This window comes from Gloeophyllum trabeum, assembly GCF_000344685.1.
Source record: "Gloeophyllum trabeum ATCC 11539 unplaced genomic scaffold GLOTRscaffold_00017, whole genome shotgun sequence".
In the NCBI taxonomy this organism is placed as follows: Eukaryota; Fungi; Basidiomycota; class Agaricomycetes; order Gloeophyllales; family Gloeophyllaceae; genus Gloeophyllum; species Gloeophyllum trabeum.
Genome location: NW_006920426.1, coordinates 458,068 through 485,618, shown reverse-complemented (window position 1 = coordinate 485,618; position 27,551 = coordinate 458,068). Strand labels below are relative to the sequence as shown.

Sequence of the window (27,551 nt, the reverse complement as noted above, 5' to 3'; positions counted from 1 at the left end):
CGACCCGAGAAGTTCGAAAGCGTCGAACTTAGCGAATTATAACCGATCTTAGCTTTGCCAATAGGCCTGACTCGTCGAGTGAATTAGCTCCGCCATCGATTCAATTAGCTCCGGTGCGTCTCACATAGTGAATAAAAATTAAACAAGTCCCTTTAGCGTTTTCTACTCCCGTGGGCCCGAACCTACACTCAGTTCCGTGATTTGCGACTTTGTTTGCGACTTTTCAGAGATAAATACTCTGGAGCGTCCATTAGTGTTTGTTTCAGGCATCAAGGTTTTGTTTTATTTTTCTAGGTCTTCCTACGGACTACCCTACGGCGTCTTACTCCTCCTTTCCCCCTCGAACTATTAAATACCCTTCAGTTGTCTCGGACCGCCTTCACCCATATCACGGGGTTTAGGTTTATTCCTTTTGGTCCTTGGTGATTGTTGTGTGTCAGTGCATATCACCGGTTCCTTTCATACTTTGTCAGTAGCTCAATATGGGTATTGTACCCAGTGTTTGTAGGGGCGTTCACTGGGTGCAATTCCCATATTGAGCCACTGAGAAAGTGTGAAAGAAACTGGACAAAGGTCAAATTTTGTTCATAGTGTTGCCTTGCAAAACATATGAAAGCTCAATGAATAGTGCTGAACAAAGAACATATCCTGTGCCACAATCAGGTTTTTGCACACTCAAAAGTAGTATTATTCTAGTTCGGTTCACCAATTGTGCAATGGACAATCATGAAAAAAGTTTGACCTTTGACCCGTTAATTTCACAGTTTTCTGCATGCTCAATATGGGTGATGTACTATCATTGAGGGGGTTCTGCAAAAAGTATTGAATTCGGCCTGTAGCATTCCGCACACTTGACGGATTCTTACCGGATCTTCCGCATATTGTGTGTGACTTAGTGATGAACGTCCTCATGATTTTTGTGCATTTTTATGCAGCCTGTGGAACGTAGGAGAGAGATGCCGGTTCATGTAGGGGGTTCTGCAAAAAGGTGTCACATACGGTCACAGTGGGATCTCGCCGCGAGCCATGTCACGCTTTTGTCACGATATGGGCCCGGGAGATGTGCAAAGTTGCCTCTCTATCTCGACACGCTCGTTATTTACTCTATCGGGCTGGTGTATTGTACTATAGACAGCATATTCATGATACGCCAAGCCATTCCACTGCAGTCCGTTGAGAGCATCACGAGAGATCTAGTGGACACTGTTTCTTTCCCATGGCCTGTAGGACCCATTTTCTCTCCCTCTCTTCAACCACAGCAGATATTCCCATTCTGACTTGGCAGAGGTTCTATTCTAGTGTATATATACCTGCCTGAGCTTACCCAACATTTTTTGGTTGAGTGTGGAATGAGATATAAGGGGGTGAGGGGGTTCTGCAAAATTTGCAGAACCCCCTCAATGATAGTACCCAGTGGTTGTAAGGCCAACTAAGCCAACTCTGGCTGGGTATGGGCGCGTCCACGTGATATTAGATAACCCCGATTTTTCATATCCGTTTTGGTTCTTTTCCGATTCGTCTACATTCAGTGGCGCGCCCGTACTCAAGTCTTTATACGACGACCGCTATGTCCTCGAAGATTCTTTCGTTGCAAGGCAAAGGGCTCAAGCTCGATACTCGCGCCGACATTGAGCCATTCCTGAAGGACGTCGATGCATCGCTGCTGGAGGAGATACACTTGGGCGGGAACACGCTCGGGGTTGAGGCATCGCAGGCCCTGGGGGAATTTCTTGCAAAAGCCACTTCGCTGAAGGTATGTTACCTTGATTATCTTCCAAATGACGTCCTCCAACAACGTGACATTTCTATTCCGCTCACAGGTAGCCAATTTCGCAGACATCTTCACCGGTCGCCTGATCTCCGAAATTCCTCTAGCCCTCGGCGCGATCTGCGACGCGCTCATCGACAAGACCTCGCTCGTCGAGATCAACCTTTCCGACAACGCCTTCGGCGGGCGCTCCGTCGACCCGATGATCCCCTTCCTCACGCACAACCGCTCCTTCTCCGTCCTCAAGCTGAACAACAACGGGCTCGGCCCTGCGGGCGGCGCCGCCATCGCGGACGCGCTCCTCCAGTCTGCGCTCCTCAGTAAGAAGGAGGGAAAGCAGTCGAATCTGCGTACGATCATCTGTGGGCGGAACCGCCTGGAGAACGGATCGGCGTCTGCGTGGGCGGCGGCTATCGCGGCGCACGGGCTCCTGGAGGAAGTCCGCATGCCACAGAACGGCATCCGGATGGAGGGCATCATCGCTCTTGCTGGCGGTCTCGCGAAGAACGCCAACCTCGGCCACCTGGATTTGCAGGATAACACGTTCTCCGCCGGTGGCTCGAAAGCTATGGCAGAAGCCTTGTCCTCCTGGGCCAACCTGCACACGCTTAACTTCTCGGATTGCGTTCTATCAGATGACGGGGAAGTCCCTGTGCTCATCGAGACGCTCATGAAGGGCTCGAATCCCAAATTACGGGATTTACTCTTGCAGAACAACAATCTGGAGGCCAAGACGTTCGCGCTGCTAGCTCAGGGTATTCCGTCAAACCTCGCTGCCTTGAAATCCCTCGAGCTACAGTGGAATGATGTGGATGATGACGACGAGAACCTCCAGGAACTGGCAGACCTTCTGAAGGCTAGAGGAGGCAAGCTCTTCGTGTCCGATGAAGATGAAGAGGAGGACGAGGAAGAGGAGGAAGAGAGAGAGGAAGAAGAAGCTAAGGAGGAGAAGGAGTCAGCAGCGCAACCTTCGCTAGAGGAGAAGAAGCCTGCAGCCATTGCGGACAAGGCTACAGACGCTCTGGCGGACATGCTGAGTAAAGTCGAAATTCGGTAATCTGGCCTAGTCATTTTCTTGGGTTATTGGTCCCGCTAGCGTAGCGAATTGTTAGGTATACCAGTGTGCTATGATATCTGATCTGATGTAGTGTAGACAAATGCAATGTAGCCTCTCATTTGCTTTCCGACTTCACTTTAGATTTGCCCCTTCACTCCAATTCCACGAGGGAATAACGCCCATTGAATATTGAGGGCTTGGAAGCATTGCGTAATGTAACAATATACAAAAATGCGGTAATGATACAACTTGCGGAGAATGGAGTCCAAAAACTAATAAATATCGCAAGCAACTACGTCGATGGAGTTCCTCCGTCTCGCCGTAACTTAACTGGAGGTTTGCTTGCCGCAGGTGTGTCGGCAGGTTTCAGCCGCTTGGCGAGCGCATCATCTCCCGCCGCACCTTCACCATCCTCTCTCACCCGCTTTCCTGCAGCCCCCATTATAGACACCCCACCACCTGCAGAGGTCGATGCAGCAGCAGCCGCTGCAGCGGGAGCGCCTCCCCGCCCAGGTGCCGCTCCTCGAATGTTCAGGCCTCCGCGAGCAGCGCCTCGAGCGGCGCCGCCGCCTCGGACGACGCCGCGTCCACGGCCAGCACCCTCAGCTGGTGCGGCTGCGGGCCCTCCCATCGAGGGCTTGCGAGCAGGAGCAGCGGAAGTTGAAGTGCTGGGACCTGTCTGGTTTGCGGCGGTGGCGGAACGAGTCGCAACACCGGCTTTGGCAGCCGCAGGAGCAGTAGGAGCGCTTGTTGACGCGGTAGTCGCTGTCGACACTGCAGCCGGCCGTGCTGGTGTCGTAGCAGCGCTGCCTGGCGTAGACTCCTCGGGAACGAGACCGGCTTTCTTCCACTCCAATATCTGTGCCTCAAGATCTCGCAATTTGGTCTGCGCTCTGACCAGCTGCTGGTCCTTGATCTTGCCCTTAATCGCCTGCTCTTGTCGACCTCGTTCAACAGCCTGCGCTATTTCCTGCGCGTGGTGTTCGCGAAGCTTCTCCTCGTGCTCCCGGAGCGCAGCAGCGATGGCAGCGTCCCGGTCCACATCAGAACCACTCGCGCTCTCGGAAAGGGCTTCAGCTTTCGCAGCACTAACAGCGGCTTTGAGCTCTTCCTGAAATTGTGCTCTGAGACGTTCTTCAAGCGCACGTAGCTCTTCCGCATGCTGTGAAGCAACCTCTTCCGACGTGGAGCTGGACGAAAATTCACCCTTGGCCTGCTCGACCGCGGCAGCAACGGCAGCTTCTTGCTGAGCAGAAGCACGCTGGCTATCTGCAAGCCTGGCTTTTTGGAGTTCTTGTATCCGAGCCTGGAATTTCTCCTATCGTGGTACTTAGTGTCTGACCCTGTGCACTATGTGATATGATATGCATACATTAGAACTTCGGATATTATTAGCTTCTTCCGAAGCTTTCTTAGCCTGCTCAGCGGCAGCCTTCGATCTGTGATTAGCGACTTGTTACTTAGAAGAAACTACGCATATGCACTCACCTCGGCTGCCGCTTCGGCTGCATCGCGAGCCTTCACAAGCTCAGCCTTCTCATTATCCCACTGCGATCGGGCAGCGTCGAGATCAGGGAAACTACCAGGCTCGGGAATGGCAGCGGACAGAGATTCCTTCTCGATCAGCAGTCGGTCTCGTTCTTCTCGCAATGTCGTCTAACGGAGATTCAGGAAAGGAGAATGGCTTCGACGGAATCGGACGTACTATAACGGTAGTTTGCTCCGCAATTTGTAAAGCGAGCGCGTCGACTTGACCCGCTTTCTCTCTGGCATCGGCGAGTGCGGCTTCCAAAGCAGACTTTTCCTGTCGCAGGGCCTCTAACTGTTCTGACATGGCACTATCTCCAGCAGCGGCAGCGGCAGCACCTTGACTTTGAAGAGCGTCGCGCTCATCAGTGAGAGTTTTGATCTGATTTTGGAGCTCTTCGACAGTGGAGTCGAGCTTCGTCTTCTCGTCTTTCCACTGGGCAAATCTCTGTTTGTAAATCTGGTTGTTCTTCGATCCTGTTTCCCGCATGTTGCGGTATCTAGTATCGATCTCTTCGACCTATACAACAGCAGTCTCCATGTGAGCCTGCGTCAATGCTTAAAACTCGAGCAGCTCACCCTCTTTTGCAACTCAGATTTTTCCTGCTCAAGGGTTGCAATCGCTTGTTCCAGCTCTGCCTTCTGTTCCTGAACTTTGACAATCTCCTCCTTCAGAGATTGCATCTCGGCAGGATCGATGCGATCATACTAGGAATTACATCCAGATATTAGTGTGTTGATCCAAGGTGTCTTCGAACCTCATACCTTAGACAGTAGTTGAGCATTGCGCTCCTGCCATCTTCGGCTCTCTTCCTCCAACCGCTTAATCTGGAGATCCCGGGCCTCGAGTTCCGCATGTAGCGTCCGATTGTCCTCCAGGGCCGGTTCAAGTTGTGCAGATAGTTCTCTCAATTGAGCGTCGAGCTGATTAGCGCGCCTTGTCTGTGCTTCGCAATCAGCACGTAGAGTAGCATTGCTCTCCCGGAGGATCGTCAATTGGTTAATTCGCTCGACGAGCTCCGCGTGCTGAGCTTCTGAAGCCGCAGCTTGTACAGCTCGTTCACGTTCCTACCGCAAGTCAGGAGACCTCCTACCAGGGTGAGATAAACACCTACATCGGAGAGTGCGGCTCGAGTGTTCTCTAGTTGCTGAGTCAAATGTTCGACCTGGGTCTTCAAACGGAGGTTCTCTTGCTTGCTCAGCTCCAGTTGCAGGTCTACGATCTCCTTCTCCTTGCGCAGATACGAGACAACAGAGCGTAACTCTGCTAGCTTCACATCATTGTCCGCAGCATCTCCTTCGCCCACGGAAATGAATGCTGATCCTTCCGAGGCAGCCTGCCTGATTTGGGCAGCCTGGGTAGTGACTGACTCCAGATGTTGATGCAATATGCTGTTCTGAGCTGCGAGCTCACGACACCTAAAGGGTGGTCGATTATTAGCAGACTATTTCAAATCGCGAATGTGAGCTGATACATACCTTACGTTCAAGTCTGCCACTTCCTTGTCAAGAGCTTCTTTCTGGTGCTTCCAGCTGTCTTCGGATGTCGCAAGCTTTGCTTGGGCGGTCTCAGCAGCAGCTTGGCTATCGCGAATCGCACTCTGGGTGCCTGCCAATTGCTTCCTCAGGTCTTCAACATGCTTAATAGTGTCAGCGTGAGCGACAACCTCACGAGCATATTTCTCCTCTGCGGCCTAAGACAGAATGAGACTTCTTATACGAGAAAGTCGACGTCCCATCGTCGTACCTTGATACGGGCTTCAAGTTCCCGAACCTCGTTCTCTCGGGAGGTGCGGTCGCTCTCCGAAGTCTGTTCGGAATTGGTTATGTCGATGATGGCATCCTCCAGCGTCTTCTTATCGTTGAGCCACGCGGTCCGTTCGCTAGCAAAGGTTTGCTGGACTTCGGCTAACTTCTCATTTGCGGTCCGTAACTCCTGCTGCGTAGTGTTAAGCTGCTCTCGCAGTGCATTGCAATCGGACTGTTTTGGCCAAAGTTTCAATATCAGGCTCAAGGATGAACTCGTGAGACCTACCTCAAGCTTAGCGATCTCCGCTTCGCTGGATGCTTTGAACTCATCGTGAGTGGCGCTCAGGCTCGCCAGCGCGTTTTCGTTCGCTTGGCTGATCTCCTGGAATTGCTGAACATGGCTACGAGCATTAGCCAGATCCACTTCTGCCACCTTCAAAGCCGATCTAAGTGAAAGCTTAGTCATTGGGTGGGCCCACAATTATAGTAAAAAGTCGTACCGGAGTTCCGCGACTTCGGCTTCCAATTGTTGTTCACGACTCAGATTCTCGTCGGCGTGGTGGGCGATGCCATTGACAGCACTCGATCTTCGCTCATATACGGCGAGCTTCTCCTCGTTGCCCTGAAGCTGCCTCGTGAGATCATCCAAGCGCTCCTGGAAGTGCTTGTTACTCGTTTCCGCTCCGACTAGGGACTCGCGAGTCTTGGACAAATCTTCCAGCTGATTTTCACTAAGAGCATGTCTAGGAGGACAACTAAGCTGCGACTTACGGCCTTGTCCAAACGTGTCTGAAGCTCTTTCAGCTCCACGTCCTTCTGGAGACTTAGGTGCCGAACAGCCTCACGTTCGCGAGCGAGTTGACTACGAAGATCCTCACTAAATGGTTGGGTAAGACACACCTCCCTCTACATTTGGTATGTAGTACGACTCACGTTTGACGCTCCAACGTCTGGATTTGGTTCTCCAGCCGACGTCGATCGTTCTGACCCGACTGCTCGAGATCATGATGCATCCGTTGCACGTTGACCATCAGATCAGAGAGCTGAGAACGTTCCATGGCAAGCGACTTATTATCTTCAACGAGACGAGCCTGTACACTCTGCGCAGCACAGTCAGTCTCAAAGCTCCCCAGAGGTCGACACGTTACTCACCTCCCAAATCTTTTTCTCCGCGCGAAGATTGGCGTTCTCATTTCTGAGCTGCTCCACACGGCTATTAGCCATCGCCAGGTCTTCGGATACTCTGTTACATTCGATGTCCACCCGAGTATATTGGTCTAAAAGCTGCCTGTTGCGAGTGTTCAAGCTGTCTAGCTCCCGGTTCTGAATAGCATACTGCTCCTGCGCCATGCGGTGACGGTCTAGAGAGACATCAGAGTGGTTTCGCACCAACTCCGCAGACTAGAACGCACCTGCGAGGTAATCGACCTTAGCGTTTGCCTTAGCCAGCTCAGCGGACAGCCGGTGAGCTTCCTTCTGAGCAGCAAACGTCTCCTCACGCAGCCTCGCGACGTCAACGCCCATCTCGGTCCTGTAAGTGTCGAACTGATGTTGCACCTCCGCAAGTTCCTTCGCGAGGTCGGCATCCTTGCCGTTGAAGGATGTCGGAGCAGGTAAGTCACCGTAAGTGGTAGGCAACCCGCGCTCGGCCCGAGACAGCCTAGCTCTCAACGCGTCTCTTTCTCGAATATACGCCTGAAGGGTGATCTCGTGGCTCCGTTTCTGGTTGTCCAGCTGGTCCTGGAGCTCCTGGATAGCGTCATGGGCCTCCTTGATCGCCTCGAGCTGCTCCTGTTCCATAATAGCGCGGTAGTCCCGTTCCTCGTCCTCCAACTTCTGGCCCAGCTCCCTGGTGATCTTCAGGAGCTTCATGTTCTGCTCCTGTAAAGCGCCGATATTGTCGAAGAGCACAAGGTTGTCGGTGATGACCTCTTCGATGTTTGCGGCAGGGACTGTATCCCGTTTCTCGCGCGTTTTGGCCTCAAGCAAGGGATCTTCCTTGCGAGCGATGACTTCCAGTAAATTCTGAACTTGATCTCCGAGGTCCTTGAGCTGTGTCTGTAGAAGGCCATTCTCCTGAACGACTTTCCTCAATTTCTGGCTCGAGTCTTCGCTCTGGGCAGCCTTGGCGTCGCGTTCCGCGATAGTCTCCGCCAGTTGGCTAGCGAGTTCATCGGCTTCGAGTCGCAGCCGTTCGTACTCCTCCCGCTGTTGATTGAGAACCGGTACCTACAAGAATATGAGCGGCATTGAGGGAGTCACAGAGCAGAACCACGCACTCTCTCCTCGATCTCAGACAGCGCCCTTCTTACCGTGTCGTCCAGCTTTTCACATTCCGCGCATTTCTGCGCGTATTGCTCCTGCAGCTGGACATAGTCTGCATACACCTCGGTAAATGTCTTCCCGCTTCGCTGCATTCGTCCAGCCATGGAGATACTAGGACTCCAACCCAAGCTCCCCTCGGAAACAATGTTTGATATCCCGCCGCGCACAGGGGTGCCAGGTATACCGGGTGTCTGGGGCGTTCCAGGAGCACTGATGCTGGGAATGAACTGCTCACCGCGAGGCATCCTCTGGACAGCCTCCTCCAACTCCTCCACTCGCTTCTCCGCCTGCTCGGCACGCTTCCGTTCTTTGTCGATGATCTCCCTCAGGTGATTCTCCCGCTGCGCGGTCTTCTCACCCACTTCCGCCCAGTCACGCTCGATATTCGCGACAACCACCTTCGATTGCTGCTCCCGCTCCTCCAGCATCTTCACCAGCCTCTTCAGCGTGCCCGCCTCCGTGGAGTAGTTCGCCTCCTGCTCCGCGAGCGCGCCGGTCAGCTCCTGGATGCGCGCCTGCGCCTGCGCCAACTGGTGGGTCTGCGCCGAGTGCGCGGACTGCAGCGCCTTGAGCGTGCTCTCGGTCGACGCGTGCGTCTGCGTGAGCGCGTCGTGCTCGGCCTGCAGCTGCGCGAGCTCCGCGTGCTTCGCGCGGCGGTAACGCGCGAACTCCTCCGTCTTGGCGCTCAGCTCGCCGGACGTGCGCTCGAGCTCCTCCTTCGCGAGCGTCAGCTGCTGCGAGAGCGAGTCGATCTTGAACTTCGTCGACGTCTCCGACGAGCGCGCTTCGCGGAGCTGCGCCTCCAGGGTCTGGTGCTCCTGGCGCGCCTGCCGGAGGTTGGTACGCAACGTCTGGATTTCCTCCTCGCGCTGGGCGCCGTCCTCCTTCAGCCGGCTTACGACCAAGACGAGGTCGCGTTTCTCGCGCTCGACATCTTCGACGCGTTGTCGCAGGCTGAGCACCTCCGTAGAAGATGAGCTTTGTGAATTGCTTAGTGTTGCGATCTGCCGCTGCAATTCCTTGTTCGTTGTGGCTGTAGGCCAGTTAGTGACAGACACAGGACCACAATGCGGTACACACCAAGACGACTGTTCTCCTCTTTCACCTGCTGCAGCTCCTTCTGCGTAGCTTCAAGAGTAGCCTCCAGCTCCTTCGTCGCTGTGTCCCGATCTTGCAACGCCTGGTCGAGCTCCACATCCTTCCTTTCCGACTCTGCACGTAGCTCTTCCACCTCCCGCTGCACCGCGTCAGCTTCCGCAACATGGGCGAGTAAAAAGCGATATAACGAGATAACGGTATCGGGGTCCGGATTCGTTAGTGGCGTGTCCGGTAATAAGCTAGACAGGGCGTCCAAGTCGATATCTTCGGGGAGGTTCAACATGAATGTGGCATGGGATCGGTCGTCGTCCGAGTCGGAGTCGGCTTGGGAGGCAGAGCCGGGGTGGTTTTGTGCACGGGGCGCGCTCGGCCCCGTCGAGATTCTGGCTGTTCGACGCGTCCTCACCATCGCGCGTCGCTGGGACCAAGTGCGAGACTTGGTTGTGGAATGGCAGGAGTACAATGCACGCGCGCCACAAGTCGCACTCACATTCAGACTCCGAAATGGGAAAATATTACGGGACCACTTATTACATAATTAATAACTTAACAAATACACATGATTTGCCATCACTTGGTCAGGACGAGACATCAAGAGGAGATTAGGTTAGCTTATATGTAGAGGTGAATGCTCTTCAATGATTGTTTTCAGCGGTAAGTTAGATTCCTGGATCGCACATTACATTTCTCCAATAATTATCACGCTATTTCACCGTGGGAATAGATCCTCCTCGAGACGCGCAGCTTCGATTACCACTTGCATCTGCTAAACAACCAATTTACCTTATACCCCCTCCCCCTCCGCAACCGCTTCTCCTCTTCGCCACGACGCGCCTTGACGGCGCCATTCCCTTCTTCCCCGCCGTAAAATGTCTTTCTTCAACTCAATAGGGTACGTCCAGCTGCGCGATGTCCGAGCACTACTCATCGCATCGTTGCATTCCAGACGGTCCATGACACGGGCCCCGCGAGGTGGGCCTAAACGCTCGCCGACGCCGACAGGAGCGCTCTCACCGACAGAACAAGGCCCGCCGTCGGGCGCGCCCACGTCGCCCGTCTCCGCGAATGGCACGTCGAAGCCGCTGTTCCTGTGCAGCCCGTTCGTCGAGGCCGCGCTCGTGAAGGGCAACTTCAAGCCGATCGTGATGCTCCCGAAGTACGTGGAGGTGAACGAGTGGGTCGCGTCGAATAGTGCGTACTGCTTTTCCTTCACGGTGAGAGTGCTCGCTCACGCACGCGCGTTGTGTTCTGCGTACCGTAGTCTTTGACTTTTATCAGAACATCAACATGTTCTACGGTGTCATAGCCGAGTTCTGCACGCCAGAGCTCTGTCCAACCATGTCCGCGGGCCCCAAGTATGTCACAAGGGCTATGACCGCGTAACCCCACCCGCTCAATAACCTCCCGCAGCTTGAACTATACGTGGATAAATCAAGACCGCAAGAGCGTCAACCTGCCCGCGCCGACGTACATCGACTTCGTCATGACATGGATCCAGAACCTCCTGGACGACGAAACCGTCTTCCCCACCAAAGCCGGTGTGCTCCCCCTCTCTCCTCCCCTCATTGTAACCCACCTCTTGACTGACTTGACCTAATTTCGCGCAGGCCGCGACTTCCCGCAAAGCTTCCCCGCGACGATCAAACACGTCTACCGCCAGCTGCTCCGCGTCTTCGCGCACATCTACCACGCGCACTACCACCAGATCCTGCACCTGCGCTCCGAGCCGCACTTCAACTCGCTCTTCGCGCACTTCCTCGCCTTCGGGCGCGAGTACGAATTGTTAGACGTCAAGGACGTCAAGGGCGCCCCAAATGCGCCGACGTCCATCGGCCCGCTATGGGAGCGCTGGAAGGAGATGGGGATACTGGAGGGATAGTTGATGGTTTTGCGAGAGGGTGCTTTTGATATTGCGGAACGTAGTGTATATCTCTGGGGCGGATTCACATGTACAAAACGCATCAATAATTTCTGTTTACTGAGCTGGCGGGTGCTTGGAATAACGGACTCCTCCTGCAACGCAAGTCTTCGCGATTGCAACTCAGGCATGCGGAGAATGTCGCGCCCCTTGGCCAGAGGGCTACACGGTATGGATTCGTAGGAGGATGGATGCAGGATACACACTCCACGCAGGCCATCCCCATCCGCTGGCAACAGGATCATGTGTATTCACATTCACTCAGGCCCTTCTCTTCGCACCAGATTAAACTTGTCAACGACAATCTGCACTATGTCCCTCCACTCTGTCATAGCTCCCAGTCCTGTAAAAAAGGCTATAAGTATACAGGACAAGACATCGACGACTGGCCCGACGCACCGACATCTCCGCAAGCGAGAGTCTTTCCGATAGGTCCTACCACCTGGTATTTGACAACCTCGCGAACAACGCGCAGATGCTCCGCGGTCAAGGGGTGCTCGTACATGAGCGTGTTCATGGCGGGGAACACGTACGTCGGTGTGGTGGGGGCGAGTGCCCGCAGCAGAGATGTCTGTGCATAATTCAGGTTGAATGTGCGCACCCAGCAAGACACCGTACCACAAGGTTGTCGCACAGCCCGTGGGCGATCTTTGAGAGGGTGTTCGCGGAACACGGCGCGATCAGGACGACGTCGGCCCATCGGCGCAGTTCTATGTGGAGGATGGGGTCGCCGATGCGGAAGCCTCCCTAGGCGCCGCTCAGTCCGACACTTCAGAGATACTCGAGCATAAAACGCACCGCCCACTCGTCTTCGTCCGTCCACACCCTCGAGCCGGCCTTCTCGATTTCACCGGCATCGAAGAAGGCAAGAGAGGACTTGGTAGAGACTACCTCTACCTTGACGTTCTCGTACTGTAGCCCGGTCACGTACGAGACAGCGTATCAACAACGTTTTGTTCTCTGCACGGAATGTAGGGACAGACTCGCAGTAATTCCGATACGATGAGAGGCGCCTTAATGGAGGCGACGCTGCCGGTGGTGATGAGGAGGATATGCGTGTCGCCTTCCACTTTTTCGACTTCAGCAACAAATCGTTTGGTGAGAGTCATTTGGAGGTAGAGCTGCTGCCAGTGGTGGCGTAAGTAATCGAATGCGTCAAGGCGACTTTGTCATGAGCAGTATCACGTGCTCGACGCGTCCCTCAAAAGGCGGACTCGGACGTCCTCGAGCAGTTCATCTCTCTTCCTTCTCCCCTCCCTCTTCGTGTGCCGGTCAAGACGGCTTTACGTGTCTGTATTGTACCTCATTGCTCCTGGAGCTGCGACATTCTTTTATCTTGACATCCACATACCTCAACGCGTCAGGCTTATTCTTGCCGAAACCTAACACATCCTCCCTTTTCGTAAACTAGTCACTATGGTCCTAGATTCCATAGGTATACCTACACTGTTTGCTCTACAACTTCGACTAAAGCTGAAAATTTTTTCTCAGGCAATCACGACGTCCCCAGTCGTCGCTACTTGCGCAACTTCTGCTTCCCTACGGATGCGGAGAGGCGCAAGCTCCGATGGTTTGTAGAAGAGGCGGAGAGAACAGTCGATAACCTATGGGAAAAGGAAGACTTAGTTGTAAATCCTTTAGGGGTCCCCCAACGACGAGAATCACTGGTTTCCTCCATTACGCGCTGCAAATCCGTCCTGGCACCTATCAGAAGGCTTCCCCCAGAGATCCTTGGCAGAGTATTCTTCTTTGCTCTCCCCGAAGTTGACTATGTGCCCATGCGCAAGGACGCGGCCCCCATGCTTCTGACCCACGTATGCAAATTCTGGCGGGACGTCGCCATGTTCACGCCGGACCTATGGACCTCCCTCCTCCTGGGGGACGACAAGACGCAAGGTCGGACTAGTTGGCCTGACCGTGACACTGTACGACTCTGGCTGGAACGCTCTGGGCGGCATTTGCTCTCGATTAAGCTGGCTAACTTCAGAGGCAACACTGAACCCTACCTGCCGCTTATCCTGCCGTTTGCCGACAGGCTGGAAGACCTGTGTCTGCACAAGTTCCCTCCGGCGTCCTTGTATGAGGTATTCTCCCCTGGGCACCAGTACCCGCGCCTCAAGCGCCTCCAGGTATATACTGCTTACTCTCGGCACGCGTTCGACAACGAGCTACTGGTCAAATCTTGCGCGCCTCATCTGCAGACCTTCAAGGTCACCCTCGTATTCCCTCCAAGGCCCCTGCCTATGCGTCTTTCTTGGCCTCAAGTGACCGAAGTTCGTCTATCCTGTGTGGTGCCCTCCGACGCAATGCTCCGGATCCTCTCGCACTGTCCCCAACTAGTCAACATGCAGCTCCGGATCCGCCCCATGCGCCAGGAGTACCTCGGTCCGGACGTGACGCACCACACCCTCCGCGAGTTCATGATCAAAGGCGACCCCTGCGACGTCCCCTTCGAGCGGCTCACCCTCCCGCAGCTCACCACGGTCACCATCGACCTCAACGCTACGCGGCGCGCCCCGGCCGCGCCGCCGCCCTGCCGCTTCAGCATCGACAAGTTCGCGGACCTGGTCGCGCGCTCCAAGTGCCCGCTGCAGGGACTCATGCTCGCGGGCGCGTGCGTCACCGCGCGCGAGTGGGCGCGCGTCTTCCGGCTCGCGCCGCTCCTGCGCAAGCTCGTCGTCATCGAGTGGAAGTACGCGAATGGGTTCAGCACGGACGGCGTGCTGGATGTGCTGACGTGCCCGCTGGAGGAGGACAAGAGCTACGAGTTCCTGCCGCGCCTGGAGGACCTCGCGCTCGTCGGGTGCTCTCTGGAGGCTATGGATCTTGCGGACGAGCTGCTGGCTTTGCGTTCGCGGATCCAGCTTGTGCCGTTCCCTGAGGATCCGGGCTTGACTCAACCGGGCCACGTCCAGTCGTTGATTTTCGCTCATATATATTTCCGAGCTGCGGGGATCACGCCGGGCCGAGATGTGGTATGGGAGCAGACCGAGGATGGGACGCAGTACAGGAAGAGCAAAGCCACATGCCAGTTCTGGGATTAAAGCTATTTTCAAAGAGTATTCTGGTGCTCTGTTAACGACATCCTAACGCATGTTCGAGCCTGCATTGACGACTTGCTTTGTATAGAACATATGTTGTATCATGTCTAATGTATCACATCCTACATCAACTCGCCCAAGCAGGCACTCCTGTATAATATAATAATCATATTCTGCCCTGGCCCGTCCCACCCATCCCAGCTGCAGGGACTTCGCGGTCCATCTATGGTCTGTAAATGCAGTCTTTCCCTTGATTCTAAACACAGTTGGTAGATCTAGCTCTAGTCAATTCCTTCAGTAAACGCGTCCATTCAATATTCCCCTCTGGCAATCTCCTCGGGAGATTTGTGCCTAGCGAAGACATGGATATGCGCGAGACCAGGTACGCTTTGCAGTCGCTGCACAAGCATCCGTTAGTACCAGCACCATATCGAAGCTGATCCAAGACGTACCGGCGGATTAACGAACCATGCAGTCTCCCACTCCCTCTCGTTCCACCGCCGCCTAATGAACTCGTTCACCTCCGCCCCAGCCCGCTTCACCAGCGCCTCCTCCTCCTCCGTGCCCTTGGGTGACCGCACCAGCTTGTCCATCGTGACGCCCCACTCCGACAGTGCGGGCAGACATTGCGGTAGTGTCGAGGGGGACGGCCGAGGCGAGTCCTTCGGCGTGCCCGTGAACCCCCACAGGCCGTCCTGGTCCACGCGGGCTTTTACGGACGGGTGGACGATGTCGGGGTGGAATATCGGGACGCGCGTCCAGATGAGGGTGTGTTCGATATCGGGGGGCACTGGGCGGGATTGTTAGCACTGTGAGTGGAAGAAACACATGGTATATGCTTGCCTGAGTATGGCCAGTCGTTCTGCGTGATGCTGATCAGTTCTGCTGGAGTGTCGGCGGTGAAATAGGGCGGGGCGTTATCGGGCAGCGGCGGTAACGGCGGTGGATTCCGGGGGTCGAAGGGCACTTGCTCTTCGGTCGGAGGAGCACTGCTACTGGACCCGTCGTCCAACGCAGAAGTGAGCCGGGACTGGGTGTCACGCTTCCCCCAGCGTAGTCGCTTGTACATCAGATAATTCACTGTGCAGGACAGGAATATGTTATCATCGTGCATGCATCGCCAAACGATGGGGGTACGCGCCGATGGATCCATACTCTGCCCTGATGCCTTTGGCCCAAGCATCATATCTCTGCTGCAGCTTTTTGTCCCGCTTCAGTAGTCCTAAGTCACTTTATGATAATCAGCAGGCAGCATTACATCTGCCTCCTTGTACACACCCGGAATTAATGAATGTCTTCAGCTGATGCCATGTAAATTTGGCTGGGTAGTAGACCAGCAATTCCTCCCTCGTCGGAGGTCCGGTCCCCAGTGGGACTGTCTTCTCCGAGAGTTCTGCAGAAGTACCCTTGGTAGTACTAGTCATACTGGTCTCCTTTGCCCCGTAGTGTATAAGTGAGGACTAGTCAGCTTGTGTCGAGGATCGGTAGCAATCTGGATAGGTGAATGGAGGTCCAGCCGTGCAGACGGCTACATAGAAAGCCTTGGAACTCAACCACCACCAGGTCCGTCGATATCAATACCCAGTCGCCGATTGACAGCATGACGATCCAGAACTATCATATTTGTCCGGGATCTAGAAGCAGGCGTTCGTGCTTCGTAGAACCAGGAAACGGTCGGATTCAGAGAGTTCACATTGCAATTTGGACATCATGAGGTCGCATAGAGGTCGCAGTCGAAGGGGCGCCGGTGCTGCAACAAGTGCTGAACAATCTACCAAGTGGGGAAGAAATGCACCACGAAATGGACCGGCTGGGAGAGACATGAATCTCATTGCTTCTCCTAGCCGTAGCAGTGGCCTTGAAAAGGACGGCGATACGTGAGTCCTCGAAACGCTGCGACACTTATGCGCTCAGACTGACGGCAATCAGATATCTAGACTGAAGGACTTCAAAGTTCAAGAAGACTACCGCGAATTCATTCAAGGGAAGGTAAGGATTTACTGTCCTGAGACCCTACAATGTCTCATGCATAATCTAGCTAGACAATTATCTCAAGGATTACCCCTTCGAGGGAGATGATTCCTCAAAGGCCATCGAGGAAGACCGAAAGCGTGAAGTGCAGCAGAACCTACTGATTCTATTTCGTACGTATGGCGATCGTTCAGGACAGCCGGATAATGAGACTCTGTACCCAGGTAAACTCAGGGAGGGCATATCGTCGTCGGCCAGGAAAGATGATTTTGCCCTTGAAGGTCGGTACCTCTTGACCTACATCGGTCTTCTTGGTGCTAACGTCTGGAATAGTGTACGAGACTTCTCTCGTCCTGGCCATCCTGTTCAGCACGCCGCTTCAGGCGACGACAACTCTCTCATATCTCCTTCCTGGCTTGTACTACACGTCTTCGTCCGAGACGCTCAAGCAAAGCGGACGGCTGTTAGTTACGCTGATTTCCCTCCTTCACCATATGGTCGCGGCGCACCCTTCCCAAAGGACATTTCACCAGCACCTGAGCTCTATACCACCTGCATTCTTGCCACGCGGATCAGACTCGTACAGATGGATAACGTCCGTTGCCTCATCAATCAGGACGAACAACTACGCGAGGTTCGAGATACTGACTCGCTCGAGACCGGAAGACGCATCCACGCCTTCTCCCGAACCAGAGACACAATCGTCCGTCCGGCAGTTGGACCTCGGACTGGCGGACAGGGCTATCGTCACTCTGTTGGACTCCTTGCGAGTCAAAGCGCGCGCAAGGACGTGGCTCATCCTGCGTACAGCCTACCGAGAACTCTGGTGCGAACCCGGTTACGACACCTCTCAATGGCTGGAGAGGACGCTGGCGCTGAGGTCGGTGCGACACCCCGGGGGTGACGCCGCAGACGCTTGTGCGTGGCTGGAAGACAGAGAAAAGGAGGGGGACGCTAGAAAGAAAGATGGTACCGACATCGGATGGGTTTTGGTCAAACCCAAGCAGTAATTAGCTTCACGTTTGAAGCATTTATTTCCGATTCATATCGGACGTCCCATGCCTGCACTTCCTCAGGGTCTCAGACATATGGGAATCGCAAAAAGATCCATCAAGCGTAAGCGACGTGGTAGTATACATGCACAGCATCGTAAGTGCGTTAAAACGTAAACGAGACGTAAGCACAGAAGAGAATCGATTAGCAGGACAGCGTGAGGACATTAATCATTCGTGGGGGACAGATCATAACAGCAGAGACAAAGCAAATAGACAGCAATGCGACAGCGATAAAAAATGCAATGACCAATCCGAGCATTATATAAGATGGAAGCAGGTGGAAGATGAAGTGTATAACGATGAAAGCAGTGCAAGGGAGGGAACAACGGTGAGATCGTCCTGGGCTTGATGCAGAAGGAGAAGGTGAACGCGAGTTGAAATTCAGCCGAGTCTCGAAGCACGCCGAGATTGTTTGCCAGTGACGATCGCTTTGAGAGTACCCATCAGGCGAACGGCATTTTTGCCCTCTTCTTCCGATGACCTGGGGCTCTGAGACACAAAGCCAAGTTCATCCGCGGACGCGGCCCTCCTGAGATCATCACTAGAGATCGGAGGAGGCATCGCGCGACGAGTGGTCAGGAAGAATGAGTGGTCACGCTTGGGTGCCGTAGTGTGTCGCGGCGCAATGTGACCGAGAGGCTTGTTGTTGTCCGACTGATAGCCACGTCCGACCCTCTTGACACCCGTGGTGGCCATGAGGAAACGGTCGTATACCCCTTCGACGTGCCGCCTTGTGGGGCTGTCAATAGGACTTCCGGAGTCCATGGGGGGCTGACGGGCTGGGTACGGCTCGACATGATAAGGGGAAGCAGCTAGGTCGTCGGGCTCTCCGCATTCCTCGTTTAAAGTAATATGCGGCACGGCAGTTGGGTCCAACTTCGGAGTGGCCGGTGCTGCAATGAATAGGCTACTGTCCAGCAATGCTGACAGTCGCAAAGGGGGACTCGGCATGATGCCTATTCCACACATCAGTAGTGTTCGTCCACCAAGAATGAGGGAACGTACGCTGCTCTATCTCAAACTGCAGTTGATCAATAGGACTAATAGGTCTCAGAAGATCGTTGTGAGAGCGGGACTTCTCCTTGCGTTTAGATGGCGAGCCTTGGTCCAGGTCCAGGATTGGCTTGGATTTGGTCTCGGGAGAGCGGGAGAGAAGCGTCGCGGCACGCTGTCTCGGAGGACTCCTAGTCTCTACCTCTGGTTTGGCTTCGATAGCTGTGCTAGACTTCTCAGATGGGATAGTGGGAACCGTCTGACTCATGACTGTCTTTGCGGGAGACGAATGACGAGAGGGTGAGACTGAGGACCATGTCCGATCCATCGACTCGTCCTCACAGTCTCCCAGAGCGAATATCTTGTTTGCTGGAAGCACCTTCCGTGGCAAACGTCCGGGCTTCGATGTAGAGCTGCGTGACTTGCTAGCCGGAGCAAGCGGGACCGGAGGCAGGACCTGCGTTGTTGCGAAGTTCTGCCGAGTCTCCTCCACCACCCCTATAGGAGAGGATCAATATCCGGACACTGGATCGAACTCAAAAACAACTTACTTTCCACGTTCCGCATCCAGATCGTCATCCGGTCGACCTGGTTGTCAGCTCCCACTTTCTCATTTCTGATGGCCTCACGGACGGCAGGAAGTGTACAATTAGCTAGCGGGGACCATCAGCATTTATACCCTTAATCCGTATTTGAGGAAACGCACCTTCCCTCATGACTGCATCCTCCCAGGATTCCCGACTAATGGTGGACCCACTCTCTTCGACGCCTTCTCCCGATCCGGACAAGGTCAGCGCTGGGGTAGAGATTCGCCCGAGAGCCAGAACTGAAGACTTCGCCGATCGCACAGTTTTGTCTGGACAGAGTTCAGACTCGTGTCTATCCGCAATAGTTGTCTGCATACCGATTGACATCCTCAAGTTCTGCTTCAGGGCGTTGAGGCCCGAATCCTGCGGAGAGCGTGATCCAGCTGCGCCAGGATTATGATTCCAATCTGAAGGCAATGGTTCAGTAATGCGGTACCTTTGAGATCCAAGACATTATGCCAACCGCTGGGAGAACTTTCGCCGGTGCTCGCGGAGGCTTTGCGACTGCTCGGGATGGTAACGACCTGAGCACGAGTCTCTTTCTCCATACCACTCTCTTTCTCGAACTTGACCTTCTCCTTCGCCGGGTGTTTTGGCTTTTCAGGCTCCACATTCTCGGCGTCACTCTCCTGATCCTTCTCCCTCATCCGTTCCATTTCCCTCAACCTCTGCCTCTCCCGCTCCCACTCCCTAACCCTTTGCGAGACCTTCTCGCTCCCGGCGCTGCCGGTAGACTTATTGATATTCTCGTTCTTCCTATTTGATTCAGTTACATCCCCGAGCACCCTGCTTGCGGGCTGATGTGTAACCTTGGCCTTGGCCTTCTTCTCATGGGGCAAGGCTCCGACGGACGATGCTTGTCGATTGAGCGGTGAAGTGCTCTTCACAGCGAGCCCACCGGTTGGGGAGAGAGGTGCGCGAGGTCCAGCTGGTTTCCGAGCCGGTGGCGTGGTTCCATGAGACCGAGGGACTGCATTTTCCTTCTTTGCTTTGGGTTCCTTCGCCGTAGCGGAGTGAGCCGCCTTCTCTTGAGGCGTAGTCGGCGGCGAGCCCTTGATGGGTGAGAGGTCCGCCGCAATCTTGACAACGGGTACTCGCGACTTGGAAGCACCTGGCGGTTGAGGTAGGTCTAAATGAAGGCATCAATATAGTCGCTCCTATTTTCTCGAGACAAGGTCGACACTCACCTCTCAGAACACGCAACTTAGACTGCGACCGCGACCTTTTATGCTGAGCTGCTGCACGAGCAGGCGCGAGCTCCTGCCGCACCTTCGCGAGGTTCGTGTCATCAAGTCCTGGTGGACTGTCAAGATATCGGTGCTTGATGTTCTGCCCGTCCTCTCCCTTGGCGCTTTTGCGCTTGCGCTCTCTGCTGGCGGATCGTCCGCGGGTAGAAAACGGAGACATGATGTCGGCAAGGGACGGTGAGCGAACATGGCCACTCGCGGTCTTCTCTGGAAATGACGAACTCGTTGAGAGAGGTGCCTGCGACATACGAGAAATATATGACAAACTGTGAGTAGAGGCTGGCAGGTCAGGATCCTTAGTCCAGTAAGGATCCTCAATTGCATCTGAGGATGTGCATCTCAGATCCGCGTTGGGCAGTACCATCCTCTTCAGAAGTCGCTCCATGGCCTTGGACATTTTCCATGTCCCGATCCATTTGCCCTTCATCTGTAGATCGATTAGCTGAGGGCTGCAGAATAGCCTCAGACACTTGCCGTTCGTGCCCAATATTTCTCCAAATCTGCCTTGGTGGAGAACTGCTCCCCTTCTGTGTATTCAAAGGGCGTCCGGCCAACCAAAATCTCAAAGAATGTGACGCCGAGTGCCCAAATATCGGATTTGCGCGTATCATGAGGGAGTCCCCGAGCTCGTTCAGGCGATAAGTACTGCCGTGGGATGATTATTAGAGAACGTAAAAGATTCGTAGCGAGACGTGTACCTCCGGCGTGCCATACGCAAGATTGCTATGAAATGCGGTAGGCGACTCCACGTCGTACCGCTCGGCAAAACCGAAGTCAACTAGGACAGGCACATTCTGTTTTGACAGTAGAATGTTGGCAGGCCTATAATGGTCCGCATTAGCGCATCAGGTTGAGGGGGAATTGATACACGTGGGGAGGCTATGATGAGATCGGGACACGTACTTGATGTCATTATGGACGACGCCACGTTTGTGCAGAAATTCAACGCCAGAGAGGAGCAGGCGAAACCATTCGCGAGCATGGTGCTCAGGAACTTCAACCGGGATGAGGCGAGGATGATATGCCCTGTATTGATACCGGATTGATTAGCAACGGTCGGACTCGGGTTAAATGCTAATGACGCATGTTGGAGGCGAATAAGCATCGTGCGGCGGCGGTGATCCGCGAGACACGGCATATCGCTTCGAGGGCACGAAATCCGGAAACGTCGTTGCTAGAGGAATAGCGACTTACATGGTGATCATGGCATATGAGGGTGTAATAATGAATGAATAGAAAGGGATGATGGAGGGATGGCCGTCCTCCCTCAGTGTTCGTACGATCTTCATTTCGTTCCATCTGTAGAACGACGTGAATAATTGCCTGGGGCGCTAGTAGCTGTCTGCACTCACAGTGACTTAACGCGAGCAGCAGTGGTAGGTGTCTTGGACCGGTGAACTAACTTCACCGCTACCTTGGCATGCTGCAGGCTCTCGTGAACTTCTACGGAAGGGTCCTCCCTTGGCCGGCATAACCACACACTCCCCCAGTTGCCAAAGCCAATCTGCAATATACCGGTCGATATCAACATTCGAACTGCCAATCGCACGCTTCAAGGCACGCACCTCCTCGATGAACTGAAACTTCTCTGCTAGGACCTGGTCTGAGATAGAAAAAATATCTGTTGCTTCCGATGGAGGTTGTGGTGGGTTCATAGTATGTTGTTAGTCTAGAAGTACACGGCCGAGAGAAGAGGAAAAGAAATGGTGAACGACAAGGCGAAGGCGCCAATGCGGGGATGATGGGCAGCCTTGTTCCCCGCCAGAGTTGAACACGCCACAACACGCTCAAATAACGCGTCGTGACTGATCGCACCCCTGGCACGCGCTTCGTGACCGACGCGATCCGCTAATTAGCGCGTCTTCAGTGCGGACGCGACCGTTGCTCGCCCATGGTTGACTCGGACATGGGACTGAGAAACAATTCGGTTCACCTAAAGCGACAGAAAGCAAAATGCTTGCAAGCGACCAGTGTACAGTACATAAGATGAATTGTAAGGTTGATTAGGCAGCATTTTACCGTAAAGAAATTCTTCCCTTCGACCATGATAATGTGGCGACAGACGGCCTAGCTGAAGGCCAAGACACCCTGACCACGCTCCGGATCAGACATTCGGTGTACGCGGACCGTATTGGTGACCGCGACGTTGTTCATATCCTGAGGTGTGATGAGAATGTATTGTTTGCCATCTGACGAGTTCGCGGTGTCGATCTGGCGAGAAGGGAATATTCAGCATACAGGCAGCCAGCGTGGAGTGAAAGGCATACCATCATCTTCATACTGATCCTACGGTTGACGGCGTCCATGAATACATCGAACTCGTCTGGTGTTACAAGTATCAGATACTGTCGACACATATTGATATGTATAGACGTACCAAGACATCTGATAGGACAGCCAATAGCCTCCCAGAGTGACAGAAGCAAGCAGATGGTCGAGAACGACTTCTCTCCTCCACTGAGTGAGCGAGGGTCTTTGTCTCTCGTCTGCGTGCCTGCTTGATCGTCGGTTTGAACCTAAAGCGATACATGAACTCAAAGAAGCAAATTTGGTATTCACGATATGAACATACCTTTAGTTGGAGAGTGCCATTCTGGTGGTCAAACAATACTTTCCCGTAGTACCCGCGGTTCGATAAGTGATACTGGAAGACGACTTTGCAGCGTAGAGCGATATGCCGACGGAACTCGTGCCACTTCGCCAGCCGAATAACAAGAGACGCCTTGAGAACCTTGTTGAGTGCCGTCAACTGCTTTATTTCTTTCTCGGCGCTGTTCAATTCGGCCCTTTTCTTGTTGACTTCGATAGTCATCTCTTCCACGCTGGCACCGTGCCTAATACAAATGGTCAGTAATGTGAACCCCTGCTTCATGCGAAATACTGACTTCTTTTCCCGCTCCTTCAATGCCGCCTGGACCGAATCGAGGTTGCGCTGGACGATATCTACCTTGCGCGGGTTCTCTACCCGTGCGCAGTACTCCGCCGCTTTTGCGGTCCAAGACTGTACTAATCTGAGTGGCTTCCTTAGGATTCCGGTAACAGAACATGCTCACCTCGAACTCCTCAACTAAGGTCTTAGCCAGTTCATCCGCCTCGTTCACCTTGGCAGTCTCGTCTTCAATCTTCCTCTGATAATACTGCTTGTTCTTCTGCTGGTCAATCCGGTTGATCACGGCTTCGTCGATTTTGTTCTAGAAGAAAATGGGTTTCCTACACGCAACTCAAGGAAAGAACCGCGTACCTGAATCGCCTGACGCTGACCCTGGAAATCGCGCAACTTTTGCTTGATCTCATTCAGCTCCGTGAGAAGAGGCTTCTGGGCTGCATCAAGGTCCGCCTTCTGCTTTGCCACGTTTGTGAACTGAGTCTTGATGTTCTCCTTCTCGACCTCGGCTTCCTAATGCCATGGTCAGATATCCTCGACAGCCACATTGAGGACGGCCACGAACATCTTTGGCGCTTTGCAGAACACCAATGGCGGTAGGCAAGTCTTCGCTAATCTCACTCTGGAGGCTGCCAACCTGGAGCTTCAGGTCGGACACTCTGCCATGTAGCACCCTCTCCCGCTTCTACAAAAATATAAGATGTATCAGCGGCTTTGTTCTCTTAACCAGTGCATGATGCACGCACAATTAGGTCATCCATTGCCGCCTTGCACTCATTGTGGGCGGTCCGAAGATCTCTCAGCTTCTTCTGGGCATCATTATATTTCTGCTCTTCTTGCCTCACTAGACTCTCAAGCTCACTGAAAGATAGAGTAAGGATCTCTCAACAAGAGCAAGGAAGAAAAGATACTAACGCAATCCGCGATGCAGCATCGAGCCCAGTGAACATGTGGCGCCTGCGGTCCGTGGGTTGCAAGTGGCCCAGCGGGATGGACTGGCCACCACCCTCCCTAATCAAAACTATGAGACCATGTCCAAGGCAGTCAGGCGGAAGTAACACTTACCCGTATCTCTGGACCCGGTACGTGTCCCTCGTCCAAGCAACTCCGCTACGGAGACTTTTCAAGATCCTATCACCCTCTGCGCGGTCCTCGGCGAGCACGGTTCTCTCGATATTGTGAGCATTGACGAGGAGACGCAGCACATATGGGTCGGAGATCTGGTGCGATTCTCGCGTTCAGCACCATGAATACAGGGTTAACCATATGCTACTCACGTCGAGTGCACGAAGTACGGTCAGGACGTTGGACGGCGGCTCTCCATGGCTGAAGTCGAACATATCGACCTCAGAGATCAGGATCGTGGTTCCAGCACTAGAAAAGCCAGTCAACACCAGCACGCCCACCAGCATCAGCCATATACTCACTTCCCCGTCTGATTCAAGATCCTCTTCAGCACCGGCCGGTCCCTCGCATCCGTAACCGCGAAAGCAGACATATGTCCCCCGAGCTGCATCCTCAGCACCTCTCCCCACCGCTTGGGGTCCTTCACCTTCACATACGTGCCCAGCGGGCCGACAGGCGGCTGGCCCTTCCACTGCGTCCGCTGCACCATCTCCAGCACCTGCTTCATATTATTCCCATACACCGCGAGCGCATTATCCTCCTGCTGCCTTGCGTTCGCCGTCGCCGCCTGCGCGTCCATGATCGCCTTCTTCGCGTCCTCGCGCGCCTTCTCCGCCTGCTCGCCGTCCGCGGCCAGGCGCTGCATCTCCGCGTGCTTCGCCTGTTTCTCTGTACGCACGTCCGCGAGCTCCTTCTCCGCGTCGCGCAGCTCCTGCTGTGCGTCCTTTAGCTTGCGGTCGACCTCGTCGCGCTTCGCCTGCGTGTGCTGCTCGAGCTTCTCCGTCTCGTCCGCGATCCGCTTGGTGTAGTTCTCGATCAGGCGATTCGTCGCGTTCATACTATCGCTCATCTTCTTCTCTTGTTCCTATGCAGAGCGCATTGAGCTGATCAGGAACTTCGACGAAAACTCAATCACTGACCTTGAACTCGCTGATCTTCTTCCTGTTGCCCTTCAGCTGTTCCTCCAGCTCCGCCTTGCGGGAATTCAAATCGTCCATATCGCCCAGCTCCGCAATCTGCGACTCCAACAACGTGACCTGCTCGCTCGCCGCGCGGAACGCCATCTCAGCAGAGTCCATCTCCGCCTGGAGCTTCTCCAGCCGCCGCTTGAGCTTCTCGTGCTCCCCGATTTTCTTCTTCATTTCCTGTATGAAATTCAGCGTTTAATGACAGTTGCAGTATAAATGATATAGAATTCGAAGCCGCACCTCCTCTTTCGCAGCGACGTGCGCCCACGCGAGCTCCTTCTTCAGCTCATCGGCCTTGTGCTTCTGCTCCCGTGCCTTCGACGCCTCCTCGAACTTCGCGCTCGCCTCCTTGAATGCTTGCCGTAAGTCCGACATGCCCTCCTTCCTGCTCTGCAGTACCTTCGCCGTCGAGGAGATGTTCTCGAGGCACGTGTCGTACTCGTCGCTGAGCTGCTGCAGCTGGGTGCCCTTCAGGAAGAACTGCAATAGATTGTTAAGGTGGAAATAGTCAGTGGCGTGCTGCCACTGATTTACTCGGCGAGAACGCTTCACTCACTCGGTACTTATCAGCCGGATGCGAAGCACTCAAAAACTGCCTCGCAGAATCTACACCACCCCCCTCAGCCCTCCCCTTAGCACCAGAAGCCAAATCCACACGCACCTTGCGTCAATACATTCATCGGATTATCCACCTGTATATTCATATGATCGCAAATCGCCGCCAGCTCCTCGCGCTTCGTCGACACGACGCGCCCATCCTTGCTCTTGATCTTGTACGACGAGCTGCCCTCCTTCGTGAACCGGCGCGTGATCACGATGCTCTTCCCGTACAGCTCGGGCTTGTACGCCTCCTCGCCCTGGTTCTTCAGCGAGATCGACACCTCGGAGACCCTGGCGCGCAAGTGAGGATTAGTGAGGGTAGAAGGGAAGGAGCAAGGGAGACGAGCGTACGGCTGGCCTTCGCGGATGAAAGACTTGAGGCCTGAGCCGCGGCCCGTGGATGTGGCTTTTCCGCCGAGGGCGACTGTTATGGCTGAGAGGACGGCGCTCTTGCCGCCTGCGGGGGATGGGGGTTACTCCTACACTAAAGATACGAAAACAAGACAACAGAATACGCACTTCCGTTGTGACCTGCGAAAAATGTGTGTTAGCCCCTGTGGGGAACGGCGATCGAAGCAGCATACCGATAATGAAGTTGACTTGCGGACCAAACGAGAAGGTCAGGTACTTATGGCACATGAACTGGTGCATCTCCAGCGACTCGATGATGCCCATCTCGGCAACACCCTACACCGCAGTCAATCAGTCGCTCCCACACGCCCTGGTATGTGTCAACACGCACCCCCTGATGCCGGCTCTTGCGCTGCACAGCAGCACGTATCGCATCCTCATTCTCCTCCTCGAACTTCTTATCCGCATCCTCGCCCTCCTCCTCCTTCACCTCCTCCTCGTCCTCCTCGTCGCTCTCTTCTTGTCTTGCCTTTGCCTTGCCTTTCCTCGACTGAGGCTGCTCCGTATCTTCGCGCTTCGCCTTCTTCGCGGGGGTGACGTCGGGCGAGTAGTCCCCCTCTTCGTCGCTGGAGTCGGCGACCCTGCGCTTGGCGGCCATGGTGGTAGTGGGAGCAGAAATAGGATGTAGTACGCGTGACGGCGCGCGGTGTCACGCGTCGATCGGTATTGAGGAATCACGTGCCGGCGCGTCAGCTTCACCCTCGAGTCAGAACGCTGAAGTGCGAGAATCACCGCCAACTTTGTCTTTCCGAGTCTAATTTACAGTCTTTGCAGTCCCTTCCAACTGCCGCACAATTGTCTCCAAGAATCCGGGGTTCAGAACCTAAAAACTCTGGTTTATCTGCAGCTGTCGTGCCTTCCCTTGAGCTGTCCTTGACTCTGCGATCTGTCTGCACAATAACCTTCCCTTCCATTGAGTAAACGTCCCTTGCCAGTCGACGAGCATCGCAAATGAGTTTGAGTCGGGAGTTGGTCGGGAGCTAACAAAGTGTCTTTGATCTTCCGTCCGAACTCGGAACCCATGTGGGCAGTTGACGTCGGTAGCGAGTAACCTGAGCTCGAGCCCGCGCAAATCCCGCGCAACTGATGATCTGCCTTTGGATGGATCTGCGTGTGGACATCATGATTATGCGTCAATGATTGATTGCTCGTGCATTTCGCCGACATTGACACGAGTATCTCAGGAACAGATGAGCAGCCTGGTTCAGTACGGCTGTTGGGACTTGA

General features: G+C 54.3%; 11 protein-coding genes across 11 annotated transcripts; 4 read left to right on the top strand and 7 right to left on the bottom strand.

Annotated features, from left to right (window-relative positions):
• Nucleotides 1–1,536: 1,536 nt before the first annotated feature.
• Nucleotides 1,537–2,956, top strand: GLOTRDRAFT_118130 (RNI-like protein). Its single transcript, XM_007872335.1, has 2 exons — nucleotides 1,537–1,753; nucleotides 1,821–2,956. The coding sequence occupies exons 1-2, from the start codon at nucleotides 1,568–1,570 to the stop codon at nucleotides 2,823–2,825; spliced, it is 1,191 nt and encodes a 396-aa protein (XP_007870526.1). The 5' UTR covers nucleotides 1,537–1,567; the 3' UTR covers nucleotides 2,826–2,956.
• Nucleotides 2,957–2,973: 17 nt separating this feature from the next.
• GLOTRDRAFT_66309 (uncharacterized protein) lies at nucleotides 2,974–9,928 on the bottom strand. The gene is made up of 17 exons (XM_007872334.1): nucleotides 9,507–9,928; nucleotides 8,381–9,459; nucleotides 7,514–8,330; nucleotides 7,254–7,462; nucleotides 7,035–7,201; nucleotides 6,873–6,978; nucleotides 6,602–6,822; nucleotides 6,388–6,547; nucleotides 6,100–6,333; nucleotides 5,832–6,046; nucleotides 5,468–5,771; nucleotides 5,118–5,420; nucleotides 4,932–5,060; nucleotides 4,531–4,872; nucleotides 4,314–4,481; nucleotides 4,198–4,257; nucleotides 2,974–4,143 (listed from the first exon to the last, which is right to left on the bottom strand). The coding sequence occupies exons 1-17, from the start codon at nucleotides 9,805–9,807 to the stop codon at nucleotides 3,118–3,120; spliced, it is 5,841 nt and encodes a 1,946-aa protein (XP_007870525.1). The 5' UTR covers nucleotides 9,808–9,928; the 3' UTR covers nucleotides 2,974–3,117.
• Nucleotides 9,929–10,297: 369 nt separating this feature from the next.
• GLOTRDRAFT_141223 (uncharacterized protein) lies at nucleotides 10,298–11,513 on the top strand. Its single transcript, XM_007872333.1, has 5 exons — nucleotides 10,298–10,416; nucleotides 10,471–10,715; nucleotides 10,786–10,879; nucleotides 10,935–11,062; nucleotides 11,132–11,513. The coding sequence occupies exons 1-5, from the start codon at nucleotides 10,394–10,396 to the stop codon at nucleotides 11,401–11,403; spliced, it is 762 nt and encodes a 253-aa protein (XP_007870524.1). The 5' UTR covers nucleotides 10,298–10,393; the 3' UTR covers nucleotides 11,404–11,513.
• A 73-nt stretch (nucleotides 11,514–11,586) lies between these two features.
• Nucleotides 11,587–12,551, bottom strand: GLOTRDRAFT_141222 (flavo protein; the record flags this gene model as incomplete). Its single annotated transcript, XM_007872332.1, has 5 exons — nucleotides 11,587–11,785; nucleotides 11,842–12,013; nucleotides 12,061–12,189; nucleotides 12,241–12,354; nucleotides 12,426–12,551. The coding sequence occupies 5 exons, from the start codon at nucleotides 12,549–12,551 to the stop codon at nucleotides 11,700–11,702; spliced, it is 627 nt and encodes a 208-aa protein (XP_007870523.1). The 3' UTR covers nucleotides 11,587–11,699.
• A 429-nt stretch (nucleotides 12,552–12,980) lies between these two features.
• Nucleotides 12,981–13,304, top strand: GLOTRDRAFT_25099 (uncharacterized protein; the record flags this gene model as incomplete). Its single annotated transcript, XM_007872185.1, has 1 exon — nucleotides 12,981–13,304. A coding segment is annotated over one exon (324 nt), but the record flags the coding sequence as incomplete, so codon positions are not given.
• Nucleotides 13,305–14,585: 1,281 nt separating this feature from the next.
• Nucleotides 14,586–15,907, bottom strand: GLOTRDRAFT_118126 (uncharacterized protein; the record flags this gene model as incomplete). The annotated part of the gene is made up of 5 exons (XM_007872331.1): nucleotides 14,586–14,881; nucleotides 14,936–15,273; nucleotides 15,327–15,563; nucleotides 15,625–15,713; nucleotides 15,762–15,907. 5 exons carry the CDS (start codon nucleotides 15,905–15,907, stop codon nucleotides 14,795–14,797), a joined length of 897 nt encoding a protein of 298 aa, XP_007870522.1. The 3' UTR covers nucleotides 14,586–14,794.
• A 397-nt stretch (nucleotides 15,908–16,304) lies between these two features.
• GLOTRDRAFT_133406 (uncharacterized protein) lies at nucleotides 16,305–17,464 on the top strand (the record flags this gene model as incomplete). The annotated part of the gene is made up of 5 exons (XM_007872330.1): nucleotides 16,305–16,360; nucleotides 16,421–16,472; nucleotides 16,522–16,627; nucleotides 16,679–16,735; nucleotides 16,788–17,464. The coding sequence occupies 5 exons, from the start codon at nucleotides 16,305–16,307 to the stop codon at nucleotides 17,462–17,464; spliced, it is 948 nt and encodes a 315-aa protein (XP_007870521.1).
• Nucleotides 17,465–17,890: 426 nt separating this feature from the next.
• GLOTRDRAFT_133405 (uncharacterized protein) lies at nucleotides 17,891–21,991 on the bottom strand (the record flags this gene model as incomplete). Its single annotated transcript, XM_007872329.1, has 14 exons — nucleotides 17,891–18,465; nucleotides 18,515–19,000; nucleotides 19,054–19,155; nucleotides 19,209–19,358; nucleotides 19,407–19,472; nucleotides 19,526–20,218; nucleotides 20,277–20,543; nucleotides 20,604–20,763; nucleotides 20,805–20,981; nucleotides 21,035–21,158; nucleotides 21,240–21,362; nucleotides 21,531–21,635; nucleotides 21,689–21,840; nucleotides 21,902–21,991. 14 exons carry the CDS (start codon nucleotides 21,989–21,991, stop codon nucleotides 17,891–17,893), a joined length of 3,270 nt encoding a protein of 1,089 aa, XP_007870520.1.
• Nucleotides 21,992–22,403: 412 nt separating this feature from the next.
• On the bottom strand, nucleotides 22,404–23,208 carry GLOTRDRAFT_49503 (uncharacterized protein; the record flags this gene model as incomplete). The annotated part of the gene is made up of 4 exons (XM_007872204.1): nucleotides 22,404–22,547; nucleotides 22,604–22,659; nucleotides 22,714–22,852; nucleotides 22,909–23,208. The coding sequence occupies 4 exons, from the start codon at nucleotides 23,206–23,208 to the stop codon at nucleotides 22,404–22,406; spliced, it is 639 nt and encodes a 212-aa protein (XP_007870395.1).
• Nucleotides 23,209–24,281: 1,073 nt separating this feature from the next.
• GLOTRDRAFT_49654 (uncharacterized protein) lies at nucleotides 24,282–25,183 on the bottom strand (the record flags this gene model as incomplete). Its single annotated transcript, XM_007872210.1, has 3 exons — nucleotides 24,282–24,440; nucleotides 24,498–24,594; nucleotides 24,648–25,183. 3 exons carry the CDS (start codon nucleotides 25,181–25,183, stop codon nucleotides 24,282–24,284), a joined length of 792 nt encoding a protein of 263 aa, XP_007870401.1.
• A 70-nt stretch (nucleotides 25,184–25,253) lies between these two features.
• GLOTRDRAFT_49681 (P-loop containing nucleoside triphosphate hydrolase protein) lies at nucleotides 25,254–26,922 on the bottom strand (the record flags this gene model as incomplete). Its single annotated transcript, XM_007872211.1, has 8 exons — nucleotides 25,254–25,490; nucleotides 25,554–25,793; nucleotides 25,870–25,919; nucleotides 25,975–26,204; nucleotides 26,265–26,370; nucleotides 26,433–26,444; nucleotides 26,498–26,600; nucleotides 26,656–26,922. The coding sequence occupies 8 exons, from the start codon at nucleotides 26,920–26,922 to the stop codon at nucleotides 25,254–25,256; spliced, it is 1,245 nt and encodes a 414-aa protein (XP_007870402.1).
• Nucleotides 26,923–27,551: the final 629 nt, after the last annotated feature.